Source organism: Pygoscelis adeliae, unplaced genomic scaffold (genome assembly GCF_000699105.1).
Source record: "Pygoscelis adeliae isolate BGI_AS28 unplaced genomic scaffold, ASM69910v1 Scaffold191, whole genome shotgun sequence".
NCBI lineage: Eukaryota > Metazoa > Chordata > Aves > Sphenisciformes > Spheniscidae > Pygoscelis > Pygoscelis adeliae.
Window position 1 is genome coordinate 741,458 of NW_008824114.1, and position 16,021 is coordinate 757,478.

General features: G+C 48.8%; 1 protein-coding gene across 1 annotated transcript in view; it reads left to right on the forward strand.

The window, feature by feature from the left end:
- The window catches only part of OPHN1 (oligophrenin 1), a 57,968-nt gene that overhangs the window by 21,730 nt on the left and 20,217 nt on the right, over nucleotides 1–16,021 (forward strand). Inside the window, exons 5-13 of the mRNA XM_009334282.1 lie at nucleotides 4,862–4,963; nucleotides 5,997–6,107; nucleotides 6,845–6,949; nucleotides 7,906–8,035; nucleotides 9,384–9,484; nucleotides 11,620–11,711; nucleotides 11,844–11,922; nucleotides 13,198–13,231; nucleotides 15,089–15,151. Coding sequence (XP_009332557.1) covers nucleotides 4,862–4,963; nucleotides 5,997–6,107; nucleotides 6,845–6,949; nucleotides 7,906–8,035; nucleotides 9,384–9,484; nucleotides 11,620–11,711; nucleotides 11,844–11,922; nucleotides 13,198–13,231; nucleotides 15,089–15,151 — 817 coding nt within the window. The remainder of the gene's footprint in view (nucleotides 1–4,861; nucleotides 4,964–5,996; nucleotides 6,108–6,844; nucleotides 6,950–7,905; nucleotides 8,036–9,383; nucleotides 9,485–11,619; nucleotides 11,712–11,843; nucleotides 11,923–13,197; nucleotides 13,232–15,088; nucleotides 15,152–16,021) is intronic.

Sequence of the window (16,021 nt, forward strand, 5' to 3'; positions counted from 1 at the left end):
TCATACAAGGGTAGGAAATGCAGCAGAAGCAGATTATTTTAATATTTACAGGCTTTCAATTTGCGGTGTTTCCCAGGCTCTGCTCAGAGCCACATTGCAGCTTTGCTGAGGAGGCAGCAGGGATGGGGACGTGGGGGCAGGGGGCAGGCAGAGGGGAGCCCGGGAGCACCCAGCGCCGGCTGTGCGCCCGTCTCCCGTTCACGGCCGGCTGCACGGCCGGCTGGGTGCTGATCCTCCACCCGAACCCCTGCAGATGTGTTTGGAGGTGGAGGCTCCCAGCAGGCAAAGTGTGTTGTGTTTTGTTTTTCTTTAAGAAGAGAAGTAGCCACATGAGCTGGGCTCCTTGCTTGCTGCTCACTGCCTCTTCTAGGATGGGGATTTCAGAGGATCCTAATTAGCAACTGACGGTTAAGGGAGAGTTTTGGCAAGTCCGTTTGCCCCTCTCTCGCCCCAGTCCTCAGCTGCTCCATCTCTCGCTCAAGCTGGAGCTGAGCGGCTGCTGAGGGGCTCCGTCTTTGCCTGCTCCCGGCAGCAGCCGGTGTGGAGGGCAGGACCCCGCACACGCGCAGCTAGCCAAAGCTGCTGGTGGATCGACCGCTGGACTGGGCAGCCTGTGCTGTTCCTGGGACTCCTGCTCATTTCTGGTTAAAGCAGCATCTGCTGAAGCTTAGAGAGCAAAGCTTTCGAAGAGCACCCCGCTTCACTGCTGCGCGACTCTGCCTGCATTCGGGTGAAATCGTCTCGGTTTCTCTTGGTGAGCAAATAAATGAAATCTTGGTGGCTTCTTGGACTTGGCAAATCTTAATGGGGAGGTAATGCTGTCCTTTGCTGAATATTCATGAGGAACTAATTTGTGCTTATGTTTCCAGATTGTGCTTCAGTCTGGGTGGGTTTTTTGTGTTGTTTTTTGTCTTGGCTTGCTCTGTTCAGCAGCCAACAAGCTGTTAGAAGCTTTGGTTTGACAATCAGGAGGGATTTGTAGTTCATCCTTCTGCTTTTCAGTTATATGTTAATTAGCCAGAGTGGGAAATGATTGGCAAGTCCCCTTTTAGTGGCCAAAAAAGCCGTTCAGTGCTGCGCTCCTTTTGGCATGGCAGCAGTTCTCCTGCAGGAGCGAGCCGTGCTCCGCACGCCGGTGTCTGCCTCAGCAATCGTTCTCAATCCCCAGGGAGAGCTCGGCACTCCGCACCCCCGGCATGGCCACATGCCCCTGCCTGCCCATGGGCACTGGCAGAGGAGGAGGCGCTCCCTGCAGGAGTTGCTGTCTGGCCTCCGAGCTCCTGCTGCAGAAAAAGCTATTCCATTGCTCCCCCAGGCATTTTCTTTCTTTTCACCCATCTTTGCTGCTGCAGAGATGACCCTCTGCCGCAGGATGGGCCGTGTCTTCCTGCAGGGCACTGCCCATGCGAGCTGGTGGCAGAGCTGCTGTGAAGGTTCCAGCTCGTGGTCTCCCTGTGGCCGCAGGCTTGTGGTCCTGCGGCCATCAGCAGGGGCACCATGGCCACCCACAGCTTGTGGTCTCCCCACGGGCTCGTGGTCCTGTGGCCATCAGCACGGGCACCACAGCCACCCACAGTGACGTTGCCTCTCCTGGGATGAGATGCTTATCTCGCCGGGAGCCATGCGCTCCCAGGCTGCTGCATCCAGAGGCGCGTCCCCCTGCCCTGCCCGGCACCGCACCCCTGCCTGCGAGCTCTGCGGTGCCTGGCCATGGCAGCACCGAGATCTGGTGGGCAGATGCTCCCTGCTCCCTTGCCCCGTGCTTTCCCGCAGCTCCTGGGGCAGCCGAGCAGCCGCCCAGCCGGAGAGCGGATGGCGGAGGGCAGGAGAGGTTTGTTCCTGCTCTGGGCTTGGAGCGTGGCTGCCGTCCCTCGTGGCCACTCCACCAGGGTGGGGATGGCTGAGTCACCCTACTTGTGCTGCTCGCCGGCGTCGAGAGGCAGGACAGTACGCCTGGAGCAGCGCCTCGAGCGCAGGAGCATGCTTCAGCCCCGCTCCTGCTGTGCCTTCAGCTGCTCGCCTGCGGGTCCTCTAAGGAGTGGGGCTGGCACCGTCCCTTGCTGTGTTGAGAGACAACCTCCATGGGGGTAGCTGAGCTCTTGTTGGTTGAGTTCGGAGCTAGCTTTCCATCACCGGGGGACTTCGGGACCTGCTGCCGGCGTAGCCATCCTCTCTGAGATGCAAGAAGACGGCAGCAGGAGAGGTGTGAGCTGCAAACGCGCAGCGCTGCATCGGCCGCCGGTGCTCTCGATGCAGCTGTGTTGTACTACACTTCTGTGGCCTTGGGGTTGGTGACTCCTCGTTACAGAAATGAAAACAAGCCTAGGTTCCTGGCTGCGTTAGGCATGGCATCTAATGGCATAGACAGATAATCCAGAAGTGTGACCTTACAGACATGGTAATTGCTGCTTCGCAAACGCTTTTGCTTCTCTGGGTTTGGATTTACTTATCAGGGGTGGTGTTAGTCACGAGGGTGGTGTTTTTGTTTTGACAGTCCTTCCTGGCATCGGTTCTGCAGCTGCAGTGCTGCTTAAATTAGGTTTCACTCTCAGAGCACTCTCTGCTCCTCTGGATTTGATGTCTGGATCTCTTTTATTCTGAGGCATGAATTTGCTAACGTGGAGTTACAGTATCCCTGATATTGCAGAGGATGATACCAGAAGATACACTTCTCTTCAGGGGTCTTGTGATTACAGGGTCTCTGTAGGGCCGTAGGTGTAATTACTGGGGTTAAAAGGTTTGCTGGTCTAAGCCTGCCCTACTCCATACAGTTAAATATAAGCAGGGATATTCGAGTCGGTGCCTCTGCAAGCGTTACTGCATTTTTCCACAGTAATTGTGCTTTCACAACAGCAACGTGCAAGGATTAGAGAAACAGGACGCTCTTGTGGGGTGAGAAATCCTTTTCGTAGGAAGGCAGCCGGCAGTAACAGTTGTCCGCCCTTTGTCTGAGGTGCCTCTAAGGAACCAGTGCCCACAAGCCTGGGTGCTGATGGCAAGCTGCTCCTCCAGCAAAGGCCAAAATGGCTATTGCCAGGAATATGAGTGCCTTTGTCCTTCTCTGACAGATGCTACCCATGATGGGAGCTCTGCAAGCTTCATGTGCTCCAGTAAAACAACCTATGAGTGTCTCCCTGTGTGTGCCCACCAGAAAATAACCTTTCTGCTTCCAGAGGGAATACAGCAGTAGCTGCCATGAGCAAGGGGCTGAGAAGACCACAGACAGTTAGGCAGGGGCTAACCGTGCTGAGCCAAAGTACCAGTTTGGGGAGCCCCCAGGCGTCCTGCTGTGTAGGACATCCCGTTAGACAGACTAGATAGTCCGTGCAAGTGAAACGGGGAAGCAAAACTTCATGGCAGGAGAAACGACTAAAGAAAGAGAAAGGATTTTATTTATGAAACACAGCTTCAAACTTTGTGGTCACTGCTGAATTCATGAGGAGAATAACTAATATCCACCAGTCTGGCAGAGTCCATCTGCTCTGTTTCGTGGTGGCATTGTTGTGTGTTTGCTTATTCATGAATTTCTGAATGGGGGCAAGAGAACAGGATTTCAGGGCTTTTGGGAGATAATTGTTGAAAGATACCATTAATTCTGCAGGAGGCTGGGACTTCCTAACTCTGCTTTCCACTTTCTTGAGCTTTCAAAAGCTAGACAGAGGATTTGGACATCCTATACATGCCCTGTAGTATGTATACACTAGTCCTCAGCTACTTGGAACTGGCATTGCGGCTGCTGCCAGGCTGGAATTTCCTTACTTTAGCAATTTAACTGCCTCTCAGCAATCACTGATGGCTCAGTTACCATCTGATGTGGGTATTTGTCAACCTGGCTTCTACTCATGGTTGTTTCTTGATTGCCACAGTGCTCTGTGGTTTCAGTGTCATTGTAAGGCATAAGCAAACGGCCTGGTCCTCAGCTCAGCTCCTCCCTGCGTTCTCTCTGGGTTTCATTGTCAAATGTCTCCTTTTGCTCTCATTCTAGACATTTACCCTTTCAGGTTTGTCAGTGCAAACAACTCTTTTTGCTATAGTGGTTCCTTCACAAAGTCTTTTTTTCTCAACAAATCAGTCCACACTTCATGTTTGCATGTCTGTGGTAGGCATGTTTGAGATGGACAGTAGAGCAATAAGAACCAGACCATCTGCAGGGAACCTCCAAGAGGTGAAGTCTTCGCATTGTGCATTGTAAAACAGCTGCTTGAGGCAGCGTTCCCCTGGGCTGTATTCGGACTGGGCACTACGCAGTAAAACTTGGGTAAGCTTTGAATGCGAGGTTTGTGATCTCTGTTTCCACCACTGCTAATAAAGAGACGATGAGTTCCCTCCCACTTATAACCCTTCTTGTCTTCTGCTTTTGTTCTGATGCTTTTCAGAAACACACGATAAAAACTTCAAAACAGAAAATTGCCAAACTCCTAACAAATCTTTTCTTATCACGGACATGTCTTTGACATTAAATTATTTGCCCAGTTGTTTCTGAACTATGTGAACAGCACATTAGCAAGCGGTGAATAGGTTTTTGATGTATTAGTATGTCTCGAGTTTACCTGACGTTGAAGAGGTTGAGAGGGGAATGATACCTTGTCGGTGGGGCTTTTGCTACAATGCTGACATGACAAACTACTTCAAGCGCCTTTGCCACCAAGTATTGCCAGAGCTTGGTCTTGAGGCATAACTGAATCCAGTGTAAGCAACTGACTGTGAAAGCAGAGCAAATGGAAAGTGGCCTCCTGTTCTGGTGGGTCGACCAGAAATTTTCCATAGGAATACTGAATTGCAGAAAAGGTCTTGGCGTTGTTGCATGTTCTTATCTGGAAAATGCCAATAACTGGTTCTGCTTCAACTCTTGCATCTACAGGAAAGAAAGAAAAAGTTTGAGAAGGATGGTGAGAAGTTTTATTCTATGCTGGATCGCCATTTGCATTTGTCTTCCAAAAAGAAGGAATCCCAATTACAGGAGGTGTGTATGGAGTTTTCTTCAGTTGGGTCCAGAATCAACACCACCAGCTGCTCTAGATCTTAAAAAAGGGGGGGAAAATCATCCCTTTCAGTAACCAGTTGAAACTGATAAGCAATTAAATCTACCTAAGGCCTATTCACATGGATGAAACCAGGGATATCGAGGTGGTAGTTCACTGTAAAGTGTCAAGCAGCAACAGTGGCTTTATGCATTGTCATCGCTTGTTCTCACCCTTACAGTATAAGGCAGTGACCAATTATACTGGCACAGCTGGGGATTGGCCACCCTTTGAACTGGCTTGGGGAACTGATCTGGCTGAAAAATAACTGGTTATTATTACTTTTGCCAGCCTAGTTTCCTGCCTAGCTCCTGGTGTTTGCAGGGGTAGTTGTGGCAGCAGGACCACGGTGGCAGCGAGCAGCAGGCAGAGGAGGGATGGTGCTCCTTCGAGCTGATGCTGCCACCAAACATGTTGCAACAAGAAGGGAAAGCCCCAGCTGCTCCAGCCCACATCAGAGTAGCCAGATCAAATCAGATCTGTCAAAACAGTTGTCAGATCAAACTACAAGCATTTTTGCAAGGCAAAATTTGTGTAAGCTGTGGTAACGTGGCATGCCACGTTGTCCTACCTGGTGCTGCAGCTCTGGAATTGCTGGTTTCGGGTCACAGCGGGAGTCAGGTAAGAGGATCATGAGAGTGGCCTTGTCCTCACTGGTGCCGAGCTGTGGGTGGAGAAGGAGCTTATGCTAAAATAACAAATACGCTTTGGGAAAGCCTTGTCCTTGCAGAGGGGAGTGAGGTTCTGGATCCATAAATGAAAGGAAGCCAGAAAAGGGCAGACCCGAGAAGAATGGCCAATGTTCCAGTCTTCTGGTTCTGTGCAAAGTGTTCAAAACCTGGGCTGGGCACCTTTGGCAGACTTTTTCTGAAGCGAGGACAAAACTATTTGTGGGCTGACAGGCAAATGCTAGTCAAATATTGTCAAGCTAGATGTGATGTATTTTCTTTTTTCACCTCTCCCTCTTTCTTCCAGGCTGACCTTCAGGTTGACAAAGAGAGACACAATTTCTTTGAGTCCTCCCTCGAGTATGTGTACCAGATCCAGGAAGTACAAGAAAGCAAGAAATTCAGTATCGTTGAACCGGTAGGAGCTTCATTTTCTTTCAGGCCTTGTTGTTTGATGCTCAGATATGTTGCCTTGCTGACAGTTGCAGGAAGGGATGAGTTACAAGGTTGGGTTTGGTCCTGGGGAGTCTTGTGATGGAGCAGGAGTTAACCTTGCACACTTGGATTGCTGCAGCTTAGTAGCCTTAGTGGTGTTTGCTGGAGCACCATGAAGCCACAAACTTGTTTCTCATGTCTGTAAGTCGATCCTGAGGAACAGGCTGGACGCTGTAGGTAGCTAGAGGTCTTGTTATGAATTATCTTGGACACCTCGTGTTTGGTTAGCATTAGCTGTCTTCAGAGGGAGAGAGTTGTTATCTGGTCCGCTTACCTGTCTGAGCATGGGCTGCAGTGGTACCAGCTCGTGGCTGTGTACAAGGACCCTGCCCTGGGTGGGTGTCTCTGCCCTGGCACCGGACATGGTTGAGCATGGGATCGTGTAGGTCTTGTGGACAAGCAATCTGCAGATCTGCTCTTGCTCTCCCAGCAGGGTCTTTTCATTTTGGGTGTGTTTTATTAAGACAGATGTGTGGGTGGTAGAACTGAGCTTTAGGGACATTGTGGTGGATAAGTCATACTAAAACTTGCATCACTCCAAAATTGTAAGGAAAAAAAAATTTGTATATGTAATTTCTGAAACTCTGTTTCCTGTCTATCTTTCCTCTGATCAGAAATATAGAAGAGAAGTTTAATCTGTGTCCTTTCCCTCCTTTGCAGGTACTGGCTTTTCTCCACAGTCTCTTTACTTACAACAACCTGACAGTTGAGCTCACGCAGGATTTCCTCCCTTACAAACAGCAGCTTCAGCTCAGCCTGCAGAATGTGAGTTCCTGCCCAGCTGAAGTATTTTTTGCATGTGACTTCTATTCTCATTTGTATTTAAACGCCTCTGGTGGCAAGGCTTTTCCATGCAAAACAGACTGTCCATGTTTGCATTGTGGGAGGTGCAGATAAAGTTATTTCCTTCTCAGTTCACTTGTATTTTCTCCTCTCCTGCACAAGAGAGTCTGCAGGTGCTATTATAGTGTTTTTCTCTGTCTAGAAGGGGCTATTGCAATTGTACCATTTAACCTTGTGCATAAACAAGCCTGAGAATTTCTTCTAATTTCATGAGATTGAAATTGTATACGTCTTCTAAAAAGGCCTCCAATCTTGATCTTAATAGTATCAGCTTACTACGTGCTTTGATAAGCTCCTCCACTGGCTAAGTATACTCATGCGGTAAAATATCTGTGTCCTGTTTCTTTTATCCTCAGTCTTTCATGGCTCGCCCTCATTCCCTTGTAACAACAGCCATAAATCTGTGCTAAGCTGAGTTTGCTGCTGGCTCATTAATTGGTCTAAGAGGTGTTCCTTAAAAATGCCCTGATTATGTACCCTGTGTTGACCTGACTCTTTAAAAATCATTTCATGCCAAGCAGCGTAGCGTGATCTTTTGAGGAATCAACACCCGTGTTTGTAGGAGAATAAATACACCTGCTTCCTTCTGCTCCACCTAGCCTTAGAATGTGCTAAGTTTCTTTTATTGAAAGGACAAGTGTCCTCCCAGTTATGACTCCTCAGCGCCATTTCCATGCACAGTATGTTAAACCTTGTCTCTTAGATCATCTTTTAAGAGTCCAGTGTTCTCATAGCTGTGAATTTGTGGAGTGGCTTCTGCATTTTGTACATTGGGGATGATTCATTTCTGCCATTTCTACCTAAAATTTGACCAGGGATACCTGAAGCTTGCTCTTTGCTCACGTTCAAATGTGCTTCTTTTTGTTTTCTCTTAACAGACAAGGAACCATTTTTCCAGCACGCGGGAGGAGCTGGAAGACCTGAAGAAGAGGATGAAGGAAGCCCCCCTAACCTGCAAGCTACCTGGGCAGCCGACCATTGAGGGCTATCTGTACACTCAGGAGAAATGTAATGGCTTTTATATGTACCTGAATGCGTTAAAGAACATATAAGCCTGGGCTGCCTGGCTCATAGCCCCGCTGCGTGGGCTGCGCTCGGCTCCCGTGCACCAGCTTTAGCCGTGGCGTTGCTGTGGGCTGTGCTGCACGGGGTGTCACCGCCTGCCAATGCATGGGGTGCCTGAGGAATCACCAGCAGCTGTAGCTGCCAGCTTTCTCAGTGGTGGCAGAGAGCTTTCTCTGGGTTACATGAGCCGTGTAAGCAAGGAGCTAATTGCCCTGCACTCAAATTAGATGAGATTTATTACTCTCTTGTAGCGCTGGAGAGACCAGAGCTCTGGCAGATTGCACCTGGGCTGTGTTTTATCAGAATGAATCTGGTGTCCTGCCCAGCTTCCCTCTCACAGCGTCTCTGAGGGCATCTGAGTACAGCTGAAGTGTTAACCAGCAATGAGAGTTAAGCTGCTGAGAGCGAAACTTGTGATTCTGTGCGGAATAAAATCAAACTAAATTCAGTCTTTTACAAATACTCACTCTAGCTTTATACGGCCATGCAAGCATGAACACTCAGGGGACAAAAGCCTGTATGCAGAGCTGTGGCCTCTGAGTCTACAGACAACTTACTTTGTGAGCAGTTAATTTTTGGATTATATATACAAATGTATTTATACATATATTTGTATGTATGTTTATCCTGCTTTTAAAAGAAAAAACATAGACAGTGATTTTAGACTACAAACGTTGCATGTTCCTGCATGCCAATGACTGTTTGCTGCCATTATTTATGTTTCCCTTATAAATCGAGTATGAAGAGAGTTCTTCCTCTTGACACTGCAACTTAAAAAAAAATTACAGAAAAAATAGCAGTTGAAGTATTTCATATAAAGGGGTTCAGGTAAGACAACAAAGAAAAGTGACAGTAAATCTAGTGTGATATAAATAGGAACTTTAGAGTGTTTTAAAGATGCTGTTGTCTTTACTGCCAGGTTTTCATCAACAGGAAAAAATAGTGGTGTCTGTGTGAAACAAGCATTCAAGACACGTAGGATCCTGCCAGTGTAGGTCTTGGCTGGACTCGGCCAAACCAGCTTGGCTTGCGACCAGAGTCCCAGAAACGCCCTTTCACCAGCAGCGTTTTGGGAGGGCGCTGGAAGCGGCTGCTGCCCTGTGCTCTTCTCCTCCCCTCCTGCTCCTCCTGGCCCTTGCCAGTGGAGATGCTGGCGAGGGAGGTGTCCCCCGGGGCCGGCGGTGTCTGTCCCCAGAGAAGCATGGACACGCGGGAAATGCCGGCTGTGCTTTGCCAGCTGCATCCAACTAAGGCGCTGTCTCTGACTCCAGCTTCCCGTGTGTTTCTGCAGGGGCACTGGGCATCTCCTGGGTGAAATATTATTGCCAGTATGAAAAAGAGGCAAAAACCTTACGGATGACGCCCATGGACCAGAAGCCTGGAGCTAAGCAAGTGAGTTGGTTTCTTGGAGGGATGTCTGCAAACATTGGCCCAGCCATCAGGTCTCACCTTCAATCCGCCCACATCATTTCCTTCCGTAAGCAAATAGACGTACAAGTGCCACGTCCAGGGTAGTAGAGGCCAGCCCCGCTGTTGGAAGCAGTTGTCTTGAGGACTGGCGCTACCAGACATGCTGACAGTGAGCTGGTCCCAACGCTGCGGCTGCGGCTGGGGGAGGGCTCCTGACCACAGAGCAGCGGGGTGGGCTTCGTGTCCCCTCCCTGCCTGGCCGCACAGGCAGGTGATTCGGTGTGACCTGAAGGAAGCACCTCTGTGAAGAGAAGTTTCACCTCCCTCTCTCCGAAATGACCCGAAGCCCTGCAGGGTGTGGCAGCAGAGACACAGGTTCATGTAACGTGAGCATTATTCGGGCAATGGTGACTTGCAAGTTTGGTCTAGCGTGAAATTTCTGCCTTTCTAGACAAGCTAATTTTTATATTTATCCATGCAAATGAGTGGTGAACCTGCAGCCTGGTTTGCACGTAGGCCTCTGGCAGTGATTGCAAGTACTTGAATTACTCGAGTTATTAGATGAGTGCTTCCAAAAGCAGTATTTCTCTGCCTTTGCATGTTCACACAGTCACTGGTTTTTGACTTCGATTTCTGTTCTCAGAACTGGTTAGGAGAGGAGGAGAGGACAGCAGTTGCAGCTCTAAACTGTGCAATAAGGCAACAATTTGGGGAACTGCTTCTTTCACAGAATGCTTTGGTTTTTACCAGTGAGTGAGGTGTCTGGGAGTTCCCTACAGTTCCTCGCTGTGACAGAGGAGGGGTAGGATGCAGGCGTGGATGACGGACGGTGGCTCAGAGTACAGCAAGTGCATCCAGCTGAGTCCACCCGCCCTCCTCTGCCATGGAGCGACGTCCCCCAGGGACTTCCCGGTCAGGCATGCTGTTCTCCAGTTCGTGATCTCATGGTCTGTTCTTTGGCAGCCCTCTGCATGCTGCAGCAATAAAGTAAAATGTATTTTTTGGAAGCCCTTGGCAGAGACGTTGGCAAAGAAATGTCCAAAACATTGACCGGGGAGATCTATTGTCATCTCTGCCGTAAACATGTCTAGTAAGGCCAATTAATGCAGGTAGGGGCTTGTAAAAATGTAAATTAGTCCCCTTCCCAAACTCTTGCAGTCTGGTAATGTGCACCTTCGGGTCACAGCTGGCCACACAGCTTCAAATGCCACAATTACAAGGAGTGCTCTTAAAAGCCCCAAACGACCAGCATGCACACAAAACACAGCCAGGAGATTATCATCACAGCACGTAAGCCGGACGTAATCTTGGAGGAGGGTGTCATTGCCCTGGGCTGTCCTGGCTCTGCTTGATCCACTTCTGCCAGAGGTCTTGCAGACGCAGCGGTGGTGACAGTCGGGGTGATGAACATGTTCCAGGTTTGCAGACTCAGCCCTAGGGTCTGGCTGGTTGTAAGGTCTCCCAGGTGTCTCTTCGGAGTTCCTGCAAAGTCATGGAGATCTCACAATCACATTACAAACTGACTCTGTAGAGTCAGTTAATGTCCCTTTAATAAGGGGCACGAACGCAAAGGGCCAGAGCTCAGTCCCGCAGTGCTGGCCTTTCATCAGAATGCATCTGGTGTAGATTTGGTCGGTTAACATTCTTTTTCTACAAGGTATTTTGTGTAAAGCTGTTTGGACCATGAATGCTATGGATAATTGGTAGCACTGATCAGCCCTGATAAAAATTAGGACCCAGCTGTGTCAGATAACAGAAAAGCATGGTCCTGGCCTCGTGAGGTTTGTTTATAGCAGTGTTCCTGCTCTGTGGGGGCATATTGCTTGTTGCTGAGATATTTAGCACTTGTTTGCAGGGTAGTGCCGTGAAGTCTAGAACATTTTGTGGCTGAGGAGAGGAAGCCTGGCTCACAAAGCCTTTGATCTCTGTCTTTGTTGATGGTGGGAAGGGCCGTCTGTGTTCCCGGTGCCAATGCCATCGGATTGGCAGGGCACCCACTGGGAGCCTGGTGCTCTACGGGCAGTGCCGTGTCTGGCTGCAGCCTAAGGGTGCTGAGGAACCTGAAATCTTCTCCCGTATTTCTTTCCTCTAATCTTGGCTTTAATTTTCTCTCCTAGGGCACCTTAGACCTGACACTGAAATCCTGTGTAAGGAGAAAGACTGACTCTATAGACAAAAGGTTTTGTTTTGACATTGAAACCAATGAAAGGTAAGATGCTTAGTATTCAAATGGCCTCCAAACAGATAAACCCTGTAAACCTGGATGAAATTGCGTTCTGCTGTTTATTAAAAACAACTTTTGCTTCATTTTCCTGCCTGTCCCTGGATGAACTCTGCGCAGGTCTGGGACCATCACGCTGCAAGCGCTCTCGGAAGCCAATCGAAGGCTGTGGATGGAAGCCATGGACGGGAAGGAGCCGGTAAGTGTTCAGGGAGCTGCTGCCCAGCCGTGAATATGCTGCCTAGCAGTGTCCTCTGCCGGTGAGTCCTGGGGAAGAGCAGTGACACAGCCACTGGCAGGCTCCTTTTTACAGCTGTCACTTCACTGCTGTTGCTTACCCGTAATTCAGGCATCAGTTTAGCCACTGCACAGCCGAAATGGGGTTTTGTGCTGTTCTGCTCGCAGTATGGCTTGCAACGGGGATTTTGGTTTTTCCACCTTTAAAGCTCTGGTGCGTTCCCTAGTTGTGCAAGACTGCCTAAGGACTGTGGCCTTACTGGCTCTGGAACACTCGATATTTCTGTTGCTCACAACTTGCTCTCCAACCTGCGGGAGGTGATTTTTTTTGTCTGTCCCTGCTGTGAGCAGCGTTTGGAAAGTCTGGCCCATGGGAGCAGCCACCCTGCACCAGTGTTCACCCGCCTTTCTGTGCCTGCTGGTGTTTCCTTCCTTCAGACTGAACAAAGCACAGACAGCGTGATGTGCAGTGCAGGAAAACCCATTTCTGGCAGCTCCCCTTGCCTTTGGAGAGCTGCCTTTCCCTCGGTGGGCTCGGTGAAGAGGGCTGGCAGTGAGTGCGCTTGCTGACCTGCTCAGGGCTGTGTGGCTGCTGATGCGGAGGTGGGACGTGGGAGCAGGGAGATGGGACGTGGGCACCCTCTGCAGCACTTTGCTGCTACTCGTTTAAAGAGGAAAGGACGTGGGATAGTGTGGAGGGTCAGTGTGCTCGTGCTGGGCAGCCAGTCACTTAGGGGATGTCTGGGGCTCAGTTCGTTTGCATGACGTTATTATGTATAAAGGATTTTTTATTTTCTATCAAGAATGGCACCTGCTCTTTATTATTAATAAAAAAATACAAAACTTATTTTTATATGGGATGAAGGAGTGTCTTGACACTTGAGTTTTTAAAAACAAGCAAACGAACAAAAAACCCACAACCGCTGTGTGCCAGACTGTCCAGCTGCCGTTTCTGCAGGGCACCTAAAGGACAAAGTTTCCTGTTCAGTTTTTGGGAGACCTCTTTCCTAGAAACAGGTGCTCCAGTGAAATGTAGGAAGTCAGCAAAAACTCATTTATTGTGTAGATAATGGTGCCTTTCTTAATTATAAAATGATATTTCTTTGGGACATTGTCTTACTGTTTGTGATTGGCTTTGGGTGATTTATGGGGTGCTGCATTTTCTTTCGAAAATAAATATCGAATCACGTTGCGCTATGTTTTTGTTCTTCCTCCTCCATTCCCTCCCCTTTTTCAGATCTACCACAGTCCCATCACGAAACAGGAAGAAAGTGAGTCATTTCTGTTGCTGTTCTCTGACCTGTCGAAGCTGTCCGGAGGTCAGGCAGTGTATTTCCTTGTAGACACACTCGTCCTCGATTTCTGCTGAATAGGCTGTGTATTCCCTCCGTGGCGGCAGTGTAACTTCTTTCCTTTTCATCACAGTGTCTGATACTGAGGCCAGATAAGAATGAGTTGCAAACGGTAAAAGTTATCGATCGCAATGTGCAGTTTTTATTTAGCAAGAACTAGCGGGATGCAGAGTTCAATTTGCACCTCTAAACCACAAAATAACAGGGGAAAAAAGATCAGTGAGACATTTTGAGGACATTTCCCTTAGCAAAGATTATGATAGGAAAATAGAGGTGGCATTTAGTTCCCTGGAGCTCCCATCCCACCACCTTGTCCCGTGTCTCCCCTTTCACAAGCGGGGCGTACCCTGCCCACCACCCCTGCAGCCCCCGGTGCAGGCTGCCGCCCCTCTTGCCCTTCCCCGTTTACAGCCCGTTACTGCAGTGGCTGAGCGTGCTGCCCTGGAACACTCTGGGGCTTCATTAGCTGGGTGAAAACTTGCATTCTGTATCTTAGAGCTTACTTTTATCAGCATTTTAATTAACTGACTTTAATGAGCATAGAGGTAGCATTATCAGAGGCATAAGCATGAAACCTGTTGTTTGACTGTGTTTGTATTACACGCCTGGAAAGAACGCGTGTAATGTTCACAGTGTTTCACAAAAGTAAATACACTCTAATAGATTAGAGCTAGAAAGACTTCGAGTCGTATTATACCACTCGGTACCAAGTACCGAGTGGATCTGTGCTTAATGGTGTCTTACTCATTCCTACGTTAGAGCTAAGGTATGTCTGAGCTTTTTGTCACTGTTGCTCAGAGAAGAGAGAATCGTTATAAATGACTTGCTGAAAACACAGCGATTTCATAGGATTCACCAACATGGCCTGTGCTGTGGCTGGAGTTGGTCCAGATGTGTCCTGTGGCTGTTTTTTCAAGTAGAATGTTGTTCTATGTTAAAAAAAAAACCAAACAAACACCACCCCTCTAAAAAACCCTACAACTTACACACACCACCCCCCCCCCCCCCCCCAAAGAAAAAAAAACCAACAACAAAACCAAACCTACAACAGCATGGTCATTTGGTCATTTAGGAGAAATTCAATATAAATGTTTGCACTGAACAGAAAGGTATTTCCCATTATAACTTGGACAATCCTTCCATATATCCCAGAAAAATTAGCAGAAGTAGTAGTGTGATTACAGAAGATGAAATATGTGTATAGAAAAAAATCCTGACTTTCTACCTGCTTCATGATGCCTGCAAAGCAGGCACAGAGATAGTCTGTGGTTAATTGGCTGGAACAAAAACCCGTGTTCTGCTTTACTCAGCATATCAAGCTGTATTGTTTTTGCTTTTTAATCTAGTCAAGTAGATAAGCAGAAATTACACGATCCCATGATGTGGAAGAGCTTTAACTGCAGATTTTGCAGTGCTCTGGAAATGATTAATCAACTCCTTATCAGACACAAATTCACATGTGGCGGGACTCTGATTTACGCTTTTATTATTAAAGACAGAAAGGGGGTAGGGAGCAATGCTGTAACTCAAAATAGACTTGAGGAAAAGTGGAGAACATATGGGACTAATAATTCCTTGTCAGGATTTAAAGAATGCCCGTGTTTTCATGGAGGGATGTACACGATGCAGATGCACGTGTGAACCCGGCTCTGCGCTGGGGCACTGCAGCTCTGTGTGCCGAGCAGGGTCTGGGTATGGGGCCTTCCCAGTAGTTTTCCACGGGGAGCCGCGTGCTGGTGCTCAGGCAGCTAACACTGCTTCCCTTGTTTGAAACAGTGGAGCTGAATGAGGTCGGCTTCAAGTTTGTACGGAAGTGCATCAACGCAGTGGAAACGAAAGGTAAGGTGCCCGCCATGGCATCAGGAGGTGCCGCCGTCCTGGCACGCGTTGCTGCCCGCGGCCTGGAACTGTATTGCATTTTCTGCGGCGTAGCGCTGTTAGTTAAAAGTCAAAGTCTCATGTCATTGACTGAAGAACGCATGTCAGAGGAGCAGAAATCCTGCACGGTCTGGAATGTTGTTACACCAAATTCCGGTTAGGATTGAATTTCCACCTTCATGCTGTTTTCATTCATCGGTTGGCTCTGAGAAAACTCATTGTTAGGCAGAAGGAGAACAGCTCTGGAAGTCTCTCTGTACTGGGGGCACAGGCAGGGGTTAACTGGGGTACTGGGTTATTCAGACCCATTTTGTTAAAAGCAGTAGGACAGAAGCAGGCTGGTGGATGCTAACTCACCCTCTGGTCTTTCATGAAACGCCCAGCTTGTACCAGTGTACGTCACTGGCATGGGCTATAGGACAAAGATAAATCACTCCAGAGCAGCTGGATCCCCAGGCTGCCGCAGGGAAAGGTGGCAGTGGCTTCATTTCCAGAACCTTTGGGGGATGTGGCCAGCCAAGCCCCGCTGAAGTGGGGAGGAGCAGGGTAATGAGACCCTCCTCGCAGAGCCGGGCAAATACAGCAGTTCTGTCTTTCCTAACATTAGCTAATATTTTCAAAGAATCTGCTTAAACGTGTTTGCCTTCTGTGACAATTTGAACAAATTCGTGTTAAAGCAGCACTCTCCAGAAATGGAGTATTTAGGCAGTAGGGCTTGCCAGCTCGAGCACGTATTCCACGCGTTGGCTGTGCCCGCCTGACCATGACACGACCCCAGCAGCAAGTACGTGTCCCGGCTGTGCCGGTGGCCGTGCCCGCCGTGGGCGAGCG